Source organism: Entelurus aequoreus, linkage group LG22 (assembly GCF_033978785.1).
Source record: "Entelurus aequoreus isolate RoL-2023_Sb linkage group LG22, RoL_Eaeq_v1.1, whole genome shotgun sequence".
NCBI lineage: Eukaryota > Metazoa > Chordata > Actinopteri > Syngnathiformes > Syngnathidae > Entelurus > Entelurus aequoreus.
The window spans coordinates 1-19,956 of record NC_084752.1 but is presented as its reverse complement, the minus strand read 5'-3'; the positions used below and the strand labels follow the sequence as shown (position 1 = coordinate 19,956).

Here is a 19,956-nt window from a genome sequence, read left to right as displayed (position 1 = left end):
ATTGTTGACTGGTAAACAACATAGAAGGCAGCCTTCGGATATAACACATCATTGTTGACTGGTAAACAACATAGAAGGCAGCCTTCAGATACAACACATCATTGTTGACTGGTAAACAACATAGAAGGCAGCCTTCAGATACAACACATCATTGTTGACTGGTAAACAACATAGAAGGCAGCCTTCAGATACAACACATCATTGTTGACTGGTAAACAACATAGAAGGCAGCCTTCAGATACAACACATCATTGTTAAGATACATTTGGTAAACAACATAGAAGGCAGCCTTCAGATACAACACATCATTGTTAAGATACATTTGGTAAACAACATAGAAGGCTGTCTTCAGATACAACACATCATTGTTAAGATACATTTGGTAAACAACATAGAAGGCTGCCTTCAGATACAACACATCATTGTTAAGATACATTTGGTAAACAACATAGAAGGCTGCCTTCAGATACAACACATCATTGTTGACTGGTAAACAACATAGAAGGCTGCCTTCAGATACAACACATCATTGTTATGATACATTTGGTAAACAACATAGAAGGCTGCCTTCAGATGCAACACATCATTGTTAAGATACATTTGGTAAACAACATTTGTGTTCAGGCAGAGCAGAAGGCAGCCTTCAAATGTGTGATGTTTGCAGTGGAGGACCCCACAACGGCCTCAGGTGGTGACCCCAGAGATGTGGCCCACGCCATCCTGAGAGCGGTGCGTGTCAAGAGTCAAGACCTAATCCTGGCTGGACCAGTGCCCACTGCTGCCATCTACCTGCGCACACTATGCCCCGCCCTCTTCTTCACCCTCACCAACTATCGTGCTCGCAAACAGCACAAACACAAACCTGCTTGAGGTAATTACCATTTTAACCACTAATATTACCACTTTAATCACTATTACCATTTTTTTGCCACTTTTAATCACTAATATTACCACTTTTCATCACTAATATTACCACTTTTCATCACTAATATTACCACTTTTCATCACTAATATTACCACTTTTCATCACTAATATTACCACTTTTCATCACTAATATTACCACTTTTCATCACTAATATTACCACTTTTAATCACTAATATTACCACTTTTAATCACTAATATTACCACTTTTCATCATTATTACCACTTTTCATCACTAATATTACCACTTTTCATCACTAATATTACCACTTTTCATCACTAATATTACCACTTTTCAATACTAATATAACCACTTTTTATTATCACTTTTCATCACTAATATTACCACTTATTATCACTATTATTACCACTTTTTAAAACTAATATTACCACATTTTATTTCCACTTATCACTTTTAAGAACTTTTCATTACTTTTTTTATCACCTTTCATCGCTTATTACTTTTCATCACATATCCTTTTTTTAATCGCTTTGTATTACTTTTCAACACTTATCACTTATTACTTTTTATCACTTTCTATCGCTTTTTTAAATCACTATTACCGGTAATCAATTTTTGACTATCACTTTGTATAATAAAAAAAGTGTCATCACTTTTTTCATAATTTTGTATCACTTTTAACTACTTTATAATCACTTTTTAACCACTTTGTATTACTTTTCATCACCTTTTATTACTTTGTACCACTTTTTAATCTCTTTATGACTTTTTAATTGCTTTGTATTACTTTTCATGACTTTGTAATCTCTTTATCATTATTTAATCACTTTGTATTACTGTTTTATCATATTTTTAATCACTTTAATCATGTTTAACCATTTTTTGACTTTGTATCACCTTGTATAAAAAAAACAAATTGTCATCACTTTTTATTTTCAGTACTTTTCATCACCTTTTACCAATTTTCAATCACTTTTAAATCTATCACTTTTTAATCGCTTTGTATTTTAATCACTTTTTAATCTCTTTATTACTTTTTATAACTTTTCATCTCTTTTTTTATCACTTTTAATGACTTTTTTTTACTTGTCATCATTTTGTATTACTTTGTCACTCATATTGATCACTTTTATATGAACATACTTCCTAGTTGACATGTATTTATCATTTTATTATGGAGGCAACTTCCTAGTTGACATGTATTTATCATTTTATTATGGAGGCAACTTCCTAGTTGACATGTATTTATCATTTTATTATGGAGGCAACTTCCTAGTTGACATGTATTTATCATTTTATTATGGAGGCAACTTCCTAGTTGACATGTATTTATCATTTTATTATGGAGGCAACTTCCTAGTTGACATGTATTTATCATTTTATTATGGAGGCAACTTCCTAGTTGACATGTATTTGTCATTTTATTATGGAGGCAACTTCCTAGTTGACATGTATTTATCATTTTATTATGGAGGCAACTTCCTAGTTGACATGTATTTATCATTTTATTATGGAGGCAACTTCCTAGTTGACATGTATTTGTCATTTTATTATGGAGGCAACTTCCTAGTTGACATGTATTTATCATTTTATTATGGAGGCAACTTCCTAGTTGACATGTATTTATCATTTTATTATGGAGGCAACTTCCTAGTTGACATGTATTTATCATTTTATTATGGAGGCAACTTCCTAGTTGACATGTATTTATCATTTTATTATGGAGGCAACTTCCTAGTTGACATGTATTTATCATTTTATTATGGAGGCTAAGACAACTGAGAAGATATTTTCATTAGCAATGAGATGTTGAAGTGTGATGATAATCTCTCATTTACCAACAAAAATTCAAGCTGGCTTTTAAAATGCAGGATAAATTAACGTTTAAGACTGAATAACACTTTTCAAGCATTTGTTAGCATGCTAAAGCACCAAAAATCTTGGATTTTGATTCTTGGCGCCATTTTAGAAGTCCATTAACTTTTCTTATATCATAATGCTAATGTTAGCTTGCTAATGTTTTATGCTAGAATTTGAACTAGTTTTGTTGGTTTAAACCAAAATATCATCTTAGACGTATGCCAACCTATCCTAGCATGCTAACATTTCAGCTAAAAAAGTTATGTTAACTATTATAGTTTTTATGTTACTTACTATGATAGCTTTTGTTATTAGTTTTTAAGTTAACTATTATACTTTTTATTTGATTAACTATTAGTTTTGCAGTTGACTAGTATAGTTAATATATGATTAACTCTACTAGTTTTTGTGTTATTAATGATTATAGTTTTTGTTGTAGTTTTATTATTTTCCTAACAATCCACACAACATGTTTGCAGCAGTTATTTTCATATTAAAAGGCCGACTTTCCAAATGTAAATGTTCCAGTTGTGGTAAAAGACATTTCAACTGCTAAACAAATCATTGACTCAAGAGCAGAAGGAAGTTTTCTAGACAACTTTATGCACGCCATAAAAAGACATTTGTAGCAAGTGAACATTTTAAGTTAAAGAAGCACTTAGTTCAGCAATAAATAGTTAGATGTTACAAAATGTAGAAGAAATCCTTCAGGAGCAGCGGAACTAGTGTTACTAGTCAAGTCACAGCCAGATCCAATCACTCAAAGACTTTTCCAAGAGTTGAAGTTGCAAGAAGAAGTCAAGTTTAGTGACAAAACAAGAGTTTGTTTCTTTTCCAACTTCAGTCCAGGTTGTCCACAAGAAAAAACAAAGCTGCTTTGTTGTTTTCCTTGAAAACTTTGCTTAAAATCAAGCCTCTAATTATTTCACATCAAAAATTCCAATTTGAAATATTTGGGGGAAAATATTGCATGTTTTTGCCTTAAAAACACTTTCATGTGACCAAAGAGGGCAAACACATTTGAAATAAGTCATCATTAAAATCATTGATGGATAGATCTGAATTCCATTTAGAACACTTTTATCACCCTTTTAGATTTTAAAAGTAAAAAAAAAAAAAAAAGTCATCGCTCATAAAATATTGATTTTAAAATCAATGTTATGAATGATAGAAGTCATTAGTTGATAAGAAGAGAGCTGAAGTTGTGTTGAATAACAACAATTTGACTTCTGACTTTATGAGCCTTTTGACTCCATGGAGCCCTTAAGTCCAAAAAAATGCTTTTGAGAATGAAAACTATGAAAAAGGTCAATGTGGACCCCTGCTGGGATGGCTTTATTCACCTTCTTCTTCTTCTTCTTGCAGTCCTCAGGGGGGCGCCAAGGAGGGCTCGCTGACAGCCAGCTCTTGAGGCGCCATGGAGGGCTCGCTGACAGCCAGCTCTTGAGGCGCCATGGAGGGCTCGCTGACAGCCAGCTCTTGAGGCGCCATGGAGGGCTCGCTGACAGCCAGCTCTTGAGGCGCCATGGAGGGCTCGCTGACAGCCAGCTCTTGAGGCGCCATGGAGGGCTCGCTGACAGCCAGCTCTTGAGGCGCCATGGAGGGCTCGCTGACAGCCAGCTCTTGAGGCGCCATGGAGGGCTCGCTGACAGCCAGCTCTTGAGGCGCCATGGAGGGCTCCCTGACAGCCAGCTCTTGAGGCGCCATGGAGGGTTCGCTGACAGCCAGCTCTTGAGGCGCCATGGAGGGCTCGCTGACAGCCAGCTCCTGAGGCGCCATGGAGGGCTCGCTTACAGCTAGCTCTTGAGGCGCCATGGAGGGCTCGCTTACAGCCAGCTCCTGAGGCGCCATGGAGGGCTCGCTTACAGCCAGCTCTTGAGGCGCCATGGAGGGCTCGCTTACAGCCAGCTCCTGAGCCAGATCGTTGAAGCGAGCGATGTAGTCCACACTGCTCTCACTCATCATGCAGGCCAGCTGGGAGTCCACCTGGAGCACAAATCACTTCTAATTGTGTGTGCTGAAAACATTAATAATTGTGTGTGTGCTGAAAACATTAATAATTGTGTGTGCTGAAAACATTACAAATTGTGTGTGTGCTGAAAACATTAATAATTGTGTGTGTGCTGAAAACATTACAAATGTTGTTTGTGTGTTGAAATGAAAAAGAAGATAGAGGCACCTCAATCAATGAAGCGATACGGCACCAATTCCTGCTACTTGTAATAAATGTTTGATGATGAAATGTCCTGCAGTGTGTGTGATACAAGCAGTCGTGCAGAGTGTGATATCATGTGTGATACAAGCAGTCGTGCAGAGTGTGATATCATGTGTGATACAAGCAGTCGTGCAGAGTGTGATATGTGTGATACAAGCAGTCGTGCAGAGTGTGATATGTGTGATACAAGCAGTCGTGCAGAGTGTGATGTGATGTGTGATGGCCATGAGAGAAGAGTCACCTCGCCCACGTCAGGAAGGCCGCGGGAGTGAAAGGAATCATGGGAGTTGCAGTCCATCAGGCTGGGGGTGAACAAAGTGCGGGGGGTACGTCGCCCCATGCTGGCTGCAGAGAAGTACATGATGTGAGCTGAGAGACAGAAGAAGAAGAAGAAGATGGAGACTCACAGAGAAGACATCCCAGGGTGGAGTCAGAGGAGTCACTGGGGTACCACTGGGGGTCGTGGCTGGGGGAGGGGATCCAGTCTCTGGACGGGCTGACCGAGGGAGACACTTTGGTCATCTTGGCCTCCTCGCCTGCCACATGACAACATCAGATCATCAAGTCCTCTCGCCGCCATGGCCTCCTGCTTACCCTAGTGGGCGGAGTTGATGGCCAGCTCCATATTCCTGCTTACCGTAGTGGGCGGAGTTGATGGCCAGCTCGATGATGGAGTCGCTGATGTGGCTTTGATTCTCTCCAGGGGGCAGAGACTCCTCGGGGGGGCCGGGCAGAGAGATGTCCAAGAGCGAGGCCACGCTGGGCGGAGCCAGGAGAGAGTCTCCGCCCTCCTTCACGCCAGGAGAAGGTGGAGGAACATCCTTCTGTTGTGAAACAACAAATACTGTATATCGCCCTACTGTACTTCACCTTACTGTACATCACTTTACTGTATATCACCCTACTGTACTTCACCTTACTGTACATCGCCCTACTGTACTTCACCTTACTGTACATCACTTTACTGTATATCACCCTACTGTACTTCACCTTACTGTACATCACCCTACTGTACTTCACCTTACTGTACATCGCCCTACTGTACTTCACCTTACTGTACATCACTTTACTGTATATCACCCTACTGTACTTCACCTTACTGTACATGACCATAGTGTACATTGCACTACTGTACACCATACTGTACATCACCCTACTGTACATGACCATAGTGTACATTGCACTACTGTACACCACCATACTGTACATCACACTACTGTACATGACCATAGTGTACATTGCACTACTGTACACCACCATACTGTACATCACCCTACTGTACATGACCATAGTGTACATTGCACTACTGTACACCACCATACTGTACATCACACTACTGTACATGACCGTAGTGTACATCGCCATACTGTACATCACCCTACTGTACATGACCATAGTGCACATTGCACTACTGTACATGACCATAGTGTACATTGCCATACTGTACATCACCCTACTGTACATGACCATAGTGTACATTGCACTACTGTACATGACCATAGTGTACATCGCCATACTGTACATCACCCTACTGTACATGACCATAGTGTACATTGCACTACTGTACATGACCATACTGTACATCACCCTACTGTACATGACCATAGTGTACATTGCACTACTGTACACCACCATACTGTACATCACACTACTGTACATGACCGTAGTGTACACCGCCATACTGTACATCACCCTACTGTACATGACCATAGTGTACATTGCACTACTGTACATGACCATACTGTACATGACCATAGTGTACATCGCACTACTGTACATGACCATAGTGTACATCACCCTACTGTACATGACCATAGTGTACATTGCACTACTGTACACCACCATACTGTACATAACACTACTGTACATGACCGTAATGTACATCGCCATACTGTACATCACCCTACTGTACATGACCATAGTGTACATTGCACTACTGTACATGACCATAGTGTACATCACACTACTGTACATCACCCTACTGTACATGACCATAGTGTACATTGCACTACTGTACACCACCATACTGTACATCACACTACTGTACATGACCGTAATGTACATCGCCATACTGTACATGACCATAGTGTACATTGCACTACTGTACATCACACTACTGTACATGACCATAGTGTACATCACACTACTGTACATGACCATAGTGTACATCACACTACTGTACATCGCACTACTGTACATGACCTATTAGCTGCCATAAAAGACAGAGACAGGAAATACTCTGAATACCAAAAATGTAAAACAGAAGTAGATAAACAACCCAATAATATCAACCTCAAATTACTCCTTTCAACTCTCAAAAAGCAATGCAATAAATTAAGAAATAAGTCAACTAACCTGACTAAATCCTTAAAAAAAAATTACATTACCGACAAAATAGAGGAAAACACGAATAAGCCACGTGAGCTCTGGAAAATTCTCAACAACCAGCTTCCTGGTTGCAGCCAGAAACTTAAAACAAGACTCACCAACATCAGCATCAAGGAGGGTGACTCCCTCATTACAGACAAAATGGAGGTAGTAAACAGACTTAACGCCTTTTTCACCAGCATAGCTGCAACTCTTGTCAACAAGCTGACCCACCACTCTGGTCGCTTTGGTGTAGAACACATTAAAGCCTTCTACAGAAAGCTAGGAGTATCCAACAATGATTTCAAATTAGAAATGGTCACAGCTGATGAGGTGTTTAAAAAATTGAGCGCGCTCCACCCTAACAAGGCCACCGGCCTTGATAATATTCCCTCCAGATTCCTCAGGGACTCTGCCTCCATCATTGCCCCGATCATCACGCACATAATAAACCTATCAATTACACAAGGCCAAGTACCAAAAGATTTTAAGATAGCAAGAGTAACTCCCCTCTTTAAAAAAGGAAGCAAATTGGAACCTGGCAACTACCGACCTGTTTCTATTCTCAGCTCCATTTCCAAAGTAATGGAGAAAATAGTTTATGAACAGGTCGATAGTTACCTTGCCACTAATAAACTCATGTACAAATTCCAATCCGGCTTCAGAACTAACCACTCCACTGACACATGCCTTCTCTATCTGACTTCAGAACTAACCACTCCACTGACACATGCCTTCTCTATGTGAGCGACCACATCATACATGAGGTGGACGCGGGCAAATACTGCGGCATGGTCATGCTGGACCTTCAGAAGGCCTTTGACACCGTTAACCACGCTATACTGTTGGATAAGCTCAGAGCAATCGGATTTAACAAAACCTCTTGGAGCTGGATGCAGTCTTACTTGGAGGGGAGGGAGCAGGTGGTAGAGGTGAACGGCACCGTGTCCCCCCCCCTCTCGGTGAACTGTGGAGTCCCCCAAGGCAGTATATTGGGACCTTTACTGTTCCTAATATACATAAACGACTTGTCATCGGCATGCGACTGTGAATTGTTATTGTTTGCGGATGACTCTGCCCTGCTGGTATCCGGCAAGGACAAGTCACAGGTGGAGAAAATCCTCAGTGCTGAGCTCTGTAGAACTTGCACCTGGCTCGCTGACAACAAGCTATCCATCCACTTGGGTAAAACAGAATCCATCCTGTTTGGGTCCCACATCAACCTTAAGAAAGTCAATCACTTCACCATAAAAGTAGGTGACAGTGTCATCACCAGGAAAGATGAGGTCACCTACCTAGGTTCCATTCTAGAGGCTAACCTTTCCTGTGATAAAATGGCAACCAAGGTAATCAAAAGGTTAACCAACGAACGAGATTTCTCTACAGAATTTCCTCTCTGGTCAACAAAAGCACCTTGAGGATTCTGGCGGGAACTCTTGTTCAACCCTTTTTCGATTACGCATGCACCTCCTGGTACCCTAGCACCTCCAAAACCCTCAAATCTAAACTCCAAACATCTCAGAACAAGCTAGTCAGGTTACTTCTAGACCTCCACCCCAGATCCCACCTCACTCCTACCCACTTCTCCAAAGTGGGCTGGCTCAGGGTGGAGGACAGAGTAAAACAACTTGCACTGAGCCTAGTCTATAAAATCCGCTACACCTCCCTGATACCGAAGTACATGTCAAACTACTTCCTTAACGTAAATGACCGCCATAACCACAACACCAGGGGGTGCTCCACTAACCACGTTAAACCCAGATTCCGAACTAACAAAGGTCTTAACTCATTCTCTTTCTATGCCACATCAATGTGGAATGCACTCCCAACAGGTATAAAAGAAAGGGCATCTCTATCCTCCTTCAAAACCGCAATAAAAGTTCACCTCCAGGCAGCTACAACCCTAAACTAACACCCTCCCCGGATTGCTAATAATCAAATGTAAACAATCAAATGCAGATTCTTTTTCTTATGCCTTCTGATCTCTCTCTCTCTCTCTCTCTCTCTCTCTCTCTCTCTCTCTCTCTCTCTCTCTCTCTCTCTCTCTCTCTATGTCCACTACTTGATGTCCATATCCCCACCCCCCCCACCCCACCCCCCCTCCACACTCCTGATTGTAAATAATGTAAATAATTCAATGTGATTATCTTGTGTGATGACTGTATTATGATGATAGTATATATGATAGTATATATCTGTATCATGAATCCATTTAAGTGGACCCCGACTTAAACAAGTTGAAAAACTTATTCGGGTGTTACCATTTAGTGGTCAATTGTACGGAATATGTACTTCACTGTGCAACCTACTAATAAAAGTCTCAATCAATCACAAAAAAAACCATAGTGTACATCACACTACTGTACATCACCCTACTGTACATGACCATAGTGTACATTGTACTACTGTACATGACCATACTGTACATCACCCTACTGTACATGGCCATACTGTACATCACACTACTGTAAATCGCCCTTCTGTACATAGCTGAAATTTTGGCCTTCCATCTGCCACATGCTGGATCTATCCTAGCCCCAGTTTGGCCTCTCACTGCCTACAGACTGGGTCTGCTAGCTTCATCCTGGCCTTCCATCTGCCACAGTCTGGATCTATCCTAGCCCCAGTTTGGCCCCTCACTGCCTACAGACTGGGTCTGCTAGCTTCATCCTGGCCTTCCATCTGCCACAGTCTGGATAAATCCTAGCCCCAGTTTGGCCCCTCACTGCCTACAGACTGGGTCTGCTAGCTTCATCCTGGCCTTCCATCTGCCACAGTCTGGATCTATCCTAGCCCCAGTTTGGCCCCTCACTGCCTACAGACTGGGTCTGCTAGCTTCAGCCTGGCCTTCCATCTGCCACAGTCTGGATCTATCCTAGCCCCAGTTTGGCCCCTCACTGCCTATAGACTGGGTCTGCTAGCTTCATCCTGGCCTTCCATCTGCCACATGCTGGATCTATCCTAGCCTCAGACTGACTAAGGCTGGGCCTCTGCTAGCCTTAGCTTGGCCTTCCAACTGTTGTAGCCTGGACATGTGAACTTTGAATGTTGGACCTGGGTAGGTAGTAAAACCATTTAACAATGACTTTGACACAAGCTCTGTATTTAATATTCATGCTTTTTCCTGGACTTGTTTTCTGCAATTGTAGTGGTGTACCTGACCAGGTGTACCTGACCAGGTGTACCTGACCAGGTGTACCTGACCAGGTGTACCTGACCAGTAAACTTTACCAGTAGTGTCTGGGACCACCTCTTCACAGACTATCTCTCCAGCAGCACACAAGGTGTACAGGTGTCTGGACCACCTCTTCACAGACTATCTTTCCAGCAGAACACAAGGTGTACAGGTTGTCTGGGACCACCTCTTCACAGACTATCTCTCCAGCAGCACACAAGGTGTACAGGTGTCTGGGACCACCTCTTCACAGACTATCTTTCCAGCAGAACACAAGGTGTACAGGTGTCTGGGACCACCTCTTCACAGACTATCTCTCCAGCAGAACACAAGGTGTACAGGTGTCTGGGACCACCTCTTCACAGACTATCTCTCCAGCAGAACACAAGGTGTACAGGTGTCTGGGACCACCTCTTCACAGACTATCTCTCCAGCAGAACACAAGGTGTACAGGTGTCTGGGACCACCTCTTCACAGACTATCTCTCCAGCAGAACACAAGGTGTACAGGTGTCTGGGACCACCTCTTCACAGACTATCTTTCCAGCAGGACACAAGGTGTACAGGTGTCTGGGACCACCTCTTCACAGACTATCTCTCCAGCAGAACACAAGGTGTACAGGTGTCTGGGACCACCTCTTCACAGACTATCTCTCCAGCAGAACACAAGGTGTACAGGTGTCTGGGACCAACTCTTCACAGACTATCTTTCCAGCAGAACACAAGGTGTACAGGTGTCTGGGACCACCTCTTCACAGACTATCTCTCCAGCAGGACACAAGGTGTACAGGTGTCTGGGACCACCTCTTCACAGACTATCTCTCCAGCAGAACACAAGGTGTACAGGTGTCTGGGACCACCTCTTCACAGACTATCTCTCCAGCAGAACACAAGGTGTACAGGTGTCTGGGACCACCTCTTCACAGACTATCTCTCCAGCAGAACACAAGGTGTACAGGTGTCTGGGACCACCTCTTCACAGACTATCTTTCCAGCAGGACACAAGGTGTACAGGTGTCTGGACCACCTCTTCACAGACTATCTCTCCAGCAGGACACAAGGTGTACAGGTGTCTGGGACCACCTCTTCACAGACTATCTTTCCAGCAGAACACAAGGTGTACAGGTGTCTGGGACCACCTCTTCACAGACTATCTCTCCAGCAGAACACAAGGTGTACAGGTGTCTGGGACCACCTCTTCACAGACTATCTTTCCAGCAGGACACAAGGTGTACAGGTGTCTGGGACCACCTCTTCACAGACTATCTTTCCAGCAGACACAAGGTGTACAGGTGTCTGGGACCACCTCTTCACAGACTATCTTTCCAGCAGAACACAAGGTGTACAGGTGTCTGGGACCACCTCTTCACAGACTATCTCTCCAGCAGAACACAAGGTGTACAGGTGTCTGGGACCACCTCTTCACAGACTATCTTTCCAGCAGGACACAAGGTGTACAGGTGTCTGGGACCACCTCTTCACAGACTATCTCTCCAGCAGGACACAAGGTGTACAGGTGTCTGGGACCACCTCTTCACAGACTATCTTTCCAGCAGAACACAAGGTGTACAGGTGTCTGGGACCACCTCTTCAAAGACTATCTCTCCAGCAGAACACAAGGTGTACAGGTGTCTGGGACCACCTCTTCACAGACTATCTTTCCAGCAGAACACAAGGTGTACAGGTGTCTGGGACCACCTCTTCACAGACTATCTCTCCAGCAGGACACAAGGTGTACAGGTGTCTGGGACCACCTCTTCACAGACTATCTCTCCAGCAGAACACAAGGTGTACAGGTGTCTGGGACCACCTCTTCACAGACTATCTCTCCAGCAGAACACAAGGTGTACAGGTGTCTGGGACCACCTCTTCACAGACTATCTCTCCAGCAGAACACAAGGTGTACAGGTGTCTGGGACCACCTCTTCACAGACTATCTCTCCAGCAGAACACAAGGTGTACAGGTGTCTGGGACCACCTCTTCACAGACTATCTTTCCAGCAGGACACAAGGTGTACAGGTGTCTGGGACCACCTCTTCACAGACTATCTCTCCAGCAGGACACAAGGTGTACAGGTGTCTGGGACCACCTCTTCACAGACTATCTTTCCAGCAGAACACAAGGTGTACAGGTGTCTGGGACCACCTCTTCACAGACTATCTCTCCAGCAGAACACAAGGTGTACAGGTGTCTGGGACCACCTCTTCACAGACTATCTTTCCAGCAGAACACAAGGTGTACAGGTGTCTGGGACCACCTCTTCAAAGACTATCTCTCCAGCAGAACACAAGGTGTACAGGTGTCTGGGACCACCTCTTCACAGACTATCTTTCCAGCAGAACACAAGGTGTACAGGTGTCTGGGACCACCTCTTCACAGACTATCTCTCCAGCAGAACACAAGGTGTACAGGTGTCTGGGACCACCTCTTCACAGACTATCTCTCCAGCAGAACACAAGGTGTACAGGTGTCTGGGACCACCTCTTCACAGACTATCTCTCCAGCAGAACACAAGGTGTACAGGTGTCTGGGACCACCTCTTCACAGACTATCTCTCCAGCAGAACACAAGGTGTACAGGTGTCTGGGACCACCTCTTCACAGACTATCTCTCCAGCAGAACACAAGGTGTACAGGTGTCTGGGACCACCTCTTCACAGACTATCTCTCCAGCAGAACACAAGGTGTACAGGTGTCTGGGACCACCTCTTCACAGACTATCTCTCCAGCAGGACACAAGGTGTACAGGTGTCTGGGACCACCTCTTCACAGACTATCTTTCCAGCAGAACACAAGGTGTACAGGTGTCTGGGACCACCTCTTCACAGACTATCTCTCCAGCAGAACACAAGGTGTACAGGTGTCTGGGACCACCTCTTCACAGACTATCTTTCCAGCAGGACACAAGGTGTACAGGTGTCTGGGACCACCTCTTCACAGACTATCTTCTCAGCAGAACACAAGGTGTACAGGTGTCTGGGACCACCTCTTCACAGACTATCTTTCCAGCAGAACACAAGGTGTACAGGTGTCTGGGACCACCTCTTCACAGACTATCTTTCCAGCAGAACACAAGGTGTACAGGTGTCTGGGACCACCTCTTCACAGACTATCTCTCCAGCAGAACACAAGGTGTACAGGTGTCTGGGACCACCTCTTCACAGACTATCTCTCCAGCAGAACACAAGGTGTACAGGTGTCTGGGACCACCTCTTCACAGACTATCTCTCCAGCAGAACACAAGGTGTACAGGTGTCTGGGACCACCTCTTCACAGACTATCTCTCCAGCAGAACACAAGGTGTACAGGTGTCTGGGACCACCTCTTCACAGACTATCTCTCCAGCAGAACACAAGGTGTACAGGTGTCTGGGACCACCTCTTCACAGACTATCTCTCCAGCAGAACACAAGGTGTACAGGTGTCTGGGACCACCTCTTCACAGACTATCTCTCCAGCAGAACACAAGGTGTACAGGTGTCTGGGACCACCTCTTCACAGACTATCTCTCCAGCAGAACACAAGGTGTACAGGTGTCTGGGACCACCTCTTCACAGACTATCTTCCAGCAGGACACAAGGTGTACAGGTGTCTGGGACCACCTCTTCACAGACTATCTCTCCAGCAGGACACAAGGTGTACAGGTGTCTGGGACCACCTCTTCACAGACTATCTCTCCAGCAGAACACAAGGTGTACAGGTGTCTGGGACCACCTCTTCACAGACTATCTCTCCAGCAGGACACAAGGTGTACAGGTGTCTGGGACCACCTCTTCACAGACTATCTCTCCAGCAGGACACAAGGTGTACAGGTGTCTGGGACCACCTCTTCACAGACTATCTCTCCAGCAGGACACAAGGTGTACAGGTGTCTGGGACCACCTCTTCACAGACTATCTCTCCAGCAGAACACAAGGTGTACAGGTGTCTGGGACCACCTCTTCACAGACTATCTCTCCAGCAGAACACAAGGTGTACAGGTGTCTGGGACCACCTCTTCACAGACTATCTCTCCAGCAGAACACAAGGTGTACAGGTGTCTGGGACCACCTCTTCACAGACTATCTCTCCAGCAGAACACAAGGTGTACAGGTGTCTGGGACCACCTCTTCACAGACTATCTCTCCAGCAGAACACAAGGTGTACAGGTGTCTGGGACCACCTCTTCACAGACTATCTTTCCAGCAGGACACAAGGTGTACAGGTGTCTGGGACCACCTCTTCACAGACTATCTCTCCAGCAGGACACAAGGTGTACAGGTGTCTGGGACCACCTCTTCACAGACTATCTCTCCAGCAGAACACAAGGTGTACAGGTGTCTGGGACCACCTCTTCACAGACTATCTCTCCAGCAGACACAAGGTGTACAGGTGTCTGGGACCACCTCTTCACAGACTATCTTTCCAGCAGGACACAAGGTGTACAGGTGTCTGGGACCACCTCTTCACAGACTATCTCTCCAGCAGGACACAAGGTGTACAGGTGTCTGGGACCACCTCTTCACAGACTATCTCTCCAGCAGAACACAAGGTGTACAGGTGTCTGGGACCACCTCTTCACAGACTATCTCTCCAGCAGAACACAAGGTGTACAGGTGTCTGGGACCACCTCTTCACAGACTATCTCTCCAGCAGAACACAAGGTGTACAGGTGTCTGGGACCACCTCTTCACAGACTATCTCTCCAGCAGGACACAAGGTGTACAGGTGTCTGGGACCACCTCTTCACAGACTATCTCTCCAGCAGAACACAAGGTGTACAGGTGTCTGGGACCACCTCTTCACAGACTATCTCTCCAGCAGAACACAAGGTGTACAGGTGTCTGGGACCACCTCTTCACAGACTATCTCTCCAGCAGAACACAAGGTGTACAGGTGTCTGGGACCACCTCTTCACAGACTATCTCTCCAGCAGAACACAAGGTGTACAGGTGTCTGGGACCACCTCTTCACAGACTATCTCTCCAGCAGAACACAAGGTGTACAGGTGTCTGGGACCACCTCTTCACAGACTATCTTTCCAGCAGGACACAAGGTGTACAGGTGTCTGGGACCACCTCTTCACAGACTATCTCTCCAGCAGGACACAAGGTGTACAGGTGTCTGGGACCACCTCTTCACAGACTATCTTTCCAGCAGAACACAAGGTGTACAGGTGTCTGGGACCACCTCTTCACAGACTATCTTTCCAGCAGGACACAAGGTGTACAGGTGTCTGGGACCACCTCTTCACAGACTATCTCTCCAGCAGGACACAAGGTGTACAGGTGTCTGGGACCACCTCTTCACAGACTATCTCTCCAGCAGGACACAAGGTGTACAGGTGTCTGGGACCACCTCTTCACAGACTATCTCTCCAGCAGAACACAAGGTGTACAGGTGTCTGGGACCACCTCTTCACAGACTATCTCTCCAGCAGAACACAAGGTGTACAGGTGTCTGGGACCACCTCTTCACAGACTATCTCTCCAGCAGACACAAGGTGTACAGGTGTCTGGGACCACCTCTTCACAGACTATCTTTCCAGCAGAACACAAGGTGTACAGGTGTCTGGGACCACCTCTTCACAGACTATCTCTCCAGCAGGAACACAAGGTGTACAGGTGTCTGGGACCACCTCTTCACAGACTATCTTTCCAGCAGGAACACAAGGTGTACAGGTGTCTGGGACCACCTCTTCACAGACTATCTCTCCAGCAGGACACAAGGTGTACAGGTGTCTGGGACCACCTCTTCACAGACTATCTCTCCAGCAGAACACAAGGTGTACAGGTGTCTGGGACCACCTCTTCACAGACTATCTCTCCAGCAGGACACAAGGTGTACAGGTGTCTGGGACCACCTCTTCACAGACTATCTCTCCAGCAGAACACAAGGTGTACAGGTGTCTGGGACCACCTCTTCACAGACTATCTCTCCAGCAGAACACAAGGTGTACAGGTGTCTGGGACCACCTCTTCACAGACTATCTTTCCAGCAGGACACAAGGTGTACAGGTGTCTGGGACCACCTCTTCACAGACTATCTCTCCAGCAGGACACAAGGTGTACAGGTGTCTGGGACCACCTCTTCACAGACTATCTTTCCAGCAGAACACAAGGTGTACAGGTGTCTGGGACCACCTCTTCACAGACTATCTCTCCAGCAGAACACAAGGTGTACAGGTGTCTGGGACCACCTCTTCACAGACTATCTCTCCAGCAGACACAAGGTGTACAGGTGTCTGGGACCACCTCTTCACAGACTATCTCTCCAGCAGACACAAGGTGTACAGGTGTCTGGGACCACCTCTTCACAGACTATCTTTCCAGCAGGACACAAGGTGTACAGGTGTCTGGGACCACCTCTTCACAGACTATCTCTCCAGCAGGACACAAGGTGTACAGGTGTCTGGGACCACCTCTTCACAGACTATCTCTCCAGCAGAACACAAGGTGTACAGGTGTCTGGGACCACCTCTTCACAGACTATCTCTCCAGCAGGACACAAGGTGTACAGGTGTCTGGGACCACCTCTTCACAGACTATCTTTCCAGCAGGACACAAGGTGTACAGGTGTCTGGGACCACCTCTTCACAGACTATCTCTCCAGCAGGACACAAGGTGTACAGGTGTCTGGGACCACCTCTTCACAGACTATCTCTCCAGCAGAACACAAGGTGTACAGGTGTCTGGGACCACCTCTTCACAGACTATCTCTCCAGCAGAACACAAGGTGTACAGGTGTCTGGGACCACCTCTTCACAGACTATCTCTCCAGCAGGACACAAGGTGTACAGGTGTCTGGGACCACCTCTTCACAGACTATCTCTCCAGCAGGACACAAGGTGTACAGGTGTCTGGGACCACCTCTTCACAGACTATCTCTCCAGCAGAACACAAGGTGTACAGGTGTCTGGGACCACCTCTTCACAGACTATCTCTCCAGCAGAACACAAGGTGTACAGGTGTCTGGGACCACCTCTTCACAGACTATCTCTCCAGCAGAACACAAGGTGTACAGGTGTCTGGGACCACCTCTTCACAGACTATCTCTCCAGCAGAACACAAGGTGTACAGGTGTCTGGGACCACCTCTTCACAGACTATCTCTCCAGCAGGAACACAAGGTGTACAGGTGTCTGGGACCACCTCTTCACAGACTATCTCTCCAGCAGGAACACAAGGTGTACAGGTGTCTGGGACCACCTCTTCACAGACTATCTCTCCAGCAGACACAAGGTGTACAGGTGTCTGGGACCACCTCTTCACAGACTATCTTTCCAGCAGGACACAAGGTGTACAGGTGTCTGGGACCACCTCTTCACAGACTATCTTTCCAGCAGGACACAAGGTGTACAGGTGTCTGGGACCACCTCTTCACAGACTATCTTTCCAGCAGGACACAAGGTGTACAGGTGTCTGGGACCACCTCTTCACAGACTATCTCTCCAGCAGAACACAAGGTGTACAGGTGTCTGGGACCACCTCTTCACAGACTATCTCTCCAGCAGAACACAAGGTGTACAGGTGTCTGGGACCACCTCTTCACAGACTATCTCTCCAGCAGAACACAAGGTGTACAGGTGTCTGGGACCACCTCTTCACAGACTATCTCTCCAGCAGAACACAAGGTGTACAGGTGTCTGGGACCACCTCTTCACAGACTATCTCTCCAGCAGAACACAAGGTGTACAGGTGTCTGGGACCACCTCTTCACAGACTATCTCTCCAGCAGGACACAAGGTGTACAGGTGTCTGGGACCACCTCTTCACAGACTATCTTCCAGCAGAACACAAGGTGTACAGGTGTCTGGGACCACCTCTTCACAGACTATCTTTCCAGCAGGACACAAGGTGTACAGGTGTCTGGGACCACCTCTTCACAGACTATCTTCTCCAGCAGGACACAAGGTGTACAGGTGTCTGGGACCACCTCTTCACAGACTATCTCTCCAGCAGAACACAAGGTGTACAGGTGTCTGGGACCACCTCTTCACAGACTATCTCTCCAGCAGGACACAAGGTGTACAGGTGTCTGGGACCACCTCTTCACAGACTATCTCTTCCAGCAGGAACACAAGGTGTACAGGTGTCTGGGACCACCTCTTCACAGACTATCTTTCCAGCAGAACACAAGGTGTACAGGTGTCTGGGACCACCTCTTCACAGACTATCTCTCCAGCAGAACACAAGGTGTACAGGTGTCTGGGACCACCTCTTCACAGACTATCTTTCCAGCAGGACACAAGGTGTACAGGTGTCTGGGACCACCTCTTCACAGACTATCTCTCCAGCAGGAACACAAGGTGTACAGGTGTCTGGGACCACCTCTTCACAGACTATCTTCCAGCAGGAACACAAGGTGTACAGGTGTCTGGGACCACCTCTTCACAGACTATCTCTCCAGCAGAACACAAGGTGTACAGGTGTCTGGGACCACCTCTTCACAGACTATCTCTCCAGCAGGACACAAGGTGTACAGGTGTCTGGGACCACCTCTTCACAGACTATCTTCTCCAGCAGGACACAAGGTGTACAGGTGTCTGGGACCACCTCTTCACAGACTATCTCTTCCAGCAGAACACAAGGTGTACAGGTGTCTGGGACCACCTCTTCACAGACTATCTCTCCAGCAGAACACAAGGTGTACAGGTGTCTGGGGACCACCTCTTCACAGACTATCTTTCCAGCAGGACACAAGGTGTACAGGTGTCTGGGACCACCTCTTCACAGACTATCTCTCCAGCAGGAACACAAGGTGTACAGGTGTCTGGGACCACCTCTTCACAGACTATCTTTCCAGCAGGACACAAGGTGTACAGGTGTCTGGGACCACCTCTTCACAGACTATCTCTCCAGCAGAACACAAGGTGTACAGGTGTCTGGGACCACCTCTTCACAGACTATCTCTCCAGCAGAACACAAGGTGTACAGGTGTCTGGGACCACCTCTTCACAGACTATCTGTCCAGCAGGAACACAAGGTGTACAGGTGTCTGGGACCACCTCTTCACAGACTATCTCTCCAGCAGAACACAAGGTGTACAGGTGTCTGGGACCACCTCTTCACAGACTATCTCTTCCAGCAGAACACAAGGTGTACAGGTGTCTGGGACCACCTCTTCACAGACTATCTCTCCAGCAGGACACAAGGTGTACAGGTGTCTGGGACCACCTCTTCACAGACTATCTCTCCAGCAGAACACAAGGTGTACAGGTGTCTGGGACCACCTCTTCACAGACTATCTCTCCAGCAGAACACAAGGTGTACAGGTGTCTGGACCACCTCTTCACAGACTATCTCTCCAGCAGGGACACAAGGTGTACAGGTGTCTGGGGACCACCTCTTCACAGACTATCTCTCCAGCAGAACACAAGGTGTACAGGTGTCTGGGACCACCTCTTCACAGACTATCTCTCCAGCAGAACACAAGGTGTACAGGTGTCTGGGACCACCCTCTTTCCACAGACTATCTC

At 46.3% G+C, this 19,956-nt stretch overlaps 2 protein-coding genes across 4 annotated transcripts in view; one reads left to right on the top strand and one right to left on the bottom strand.

The window, feature by feature from the left end:
• Positions 1–5,016, top strand: part of dhrs7b (dehydrogenase/reductase (SDR family) member 7B) — a 60,730-nt gene extending 55,714 nt beyond the window's left edge. For 2 of the 3 annotated variants that reach the window (XM_062032369.1, XM_062032368.1), the window contains exons 7-8: positions 665–871; positions 4,111–5,016. In XM_062032369.1, coding sequence (XP_061888353.1) covers positions 665–870 — 206 coding nt within the window. In that variant the 3' untranslated portion in view covers position 871; positions 4,111–5,016. The remainder of the gene's footprint in view (positions 1–664; positions 872–4,110) is intronic. The other variant, XM_062032367.1, reaches the window with a different exon arrangement.
• Positions 4,114–6,135, bottom strand: LOC133639865 (MAGE-like protein 2). Its single transcript, XM_062033527.1, has 4 exons — positions 5,598–6,135; positions 5,368–5,496; positions 5,202–5,305; positions 4,114–4,731 (listed from the first exon to the last, which is right to left on the bottom strand). Exons 2-4 carry the CDS (start codon positions 5,480–5,482, stop codon positions 4,114–4,116), a joined length of 837 nt encoding a protein of 278 aa, XP_061889511.1. The 5' UTR covers positions 5,483–5,496; positions 5,598–6,135.
• Positions 6,136–19,956: the final 13,821 nt, after the last annotated feature.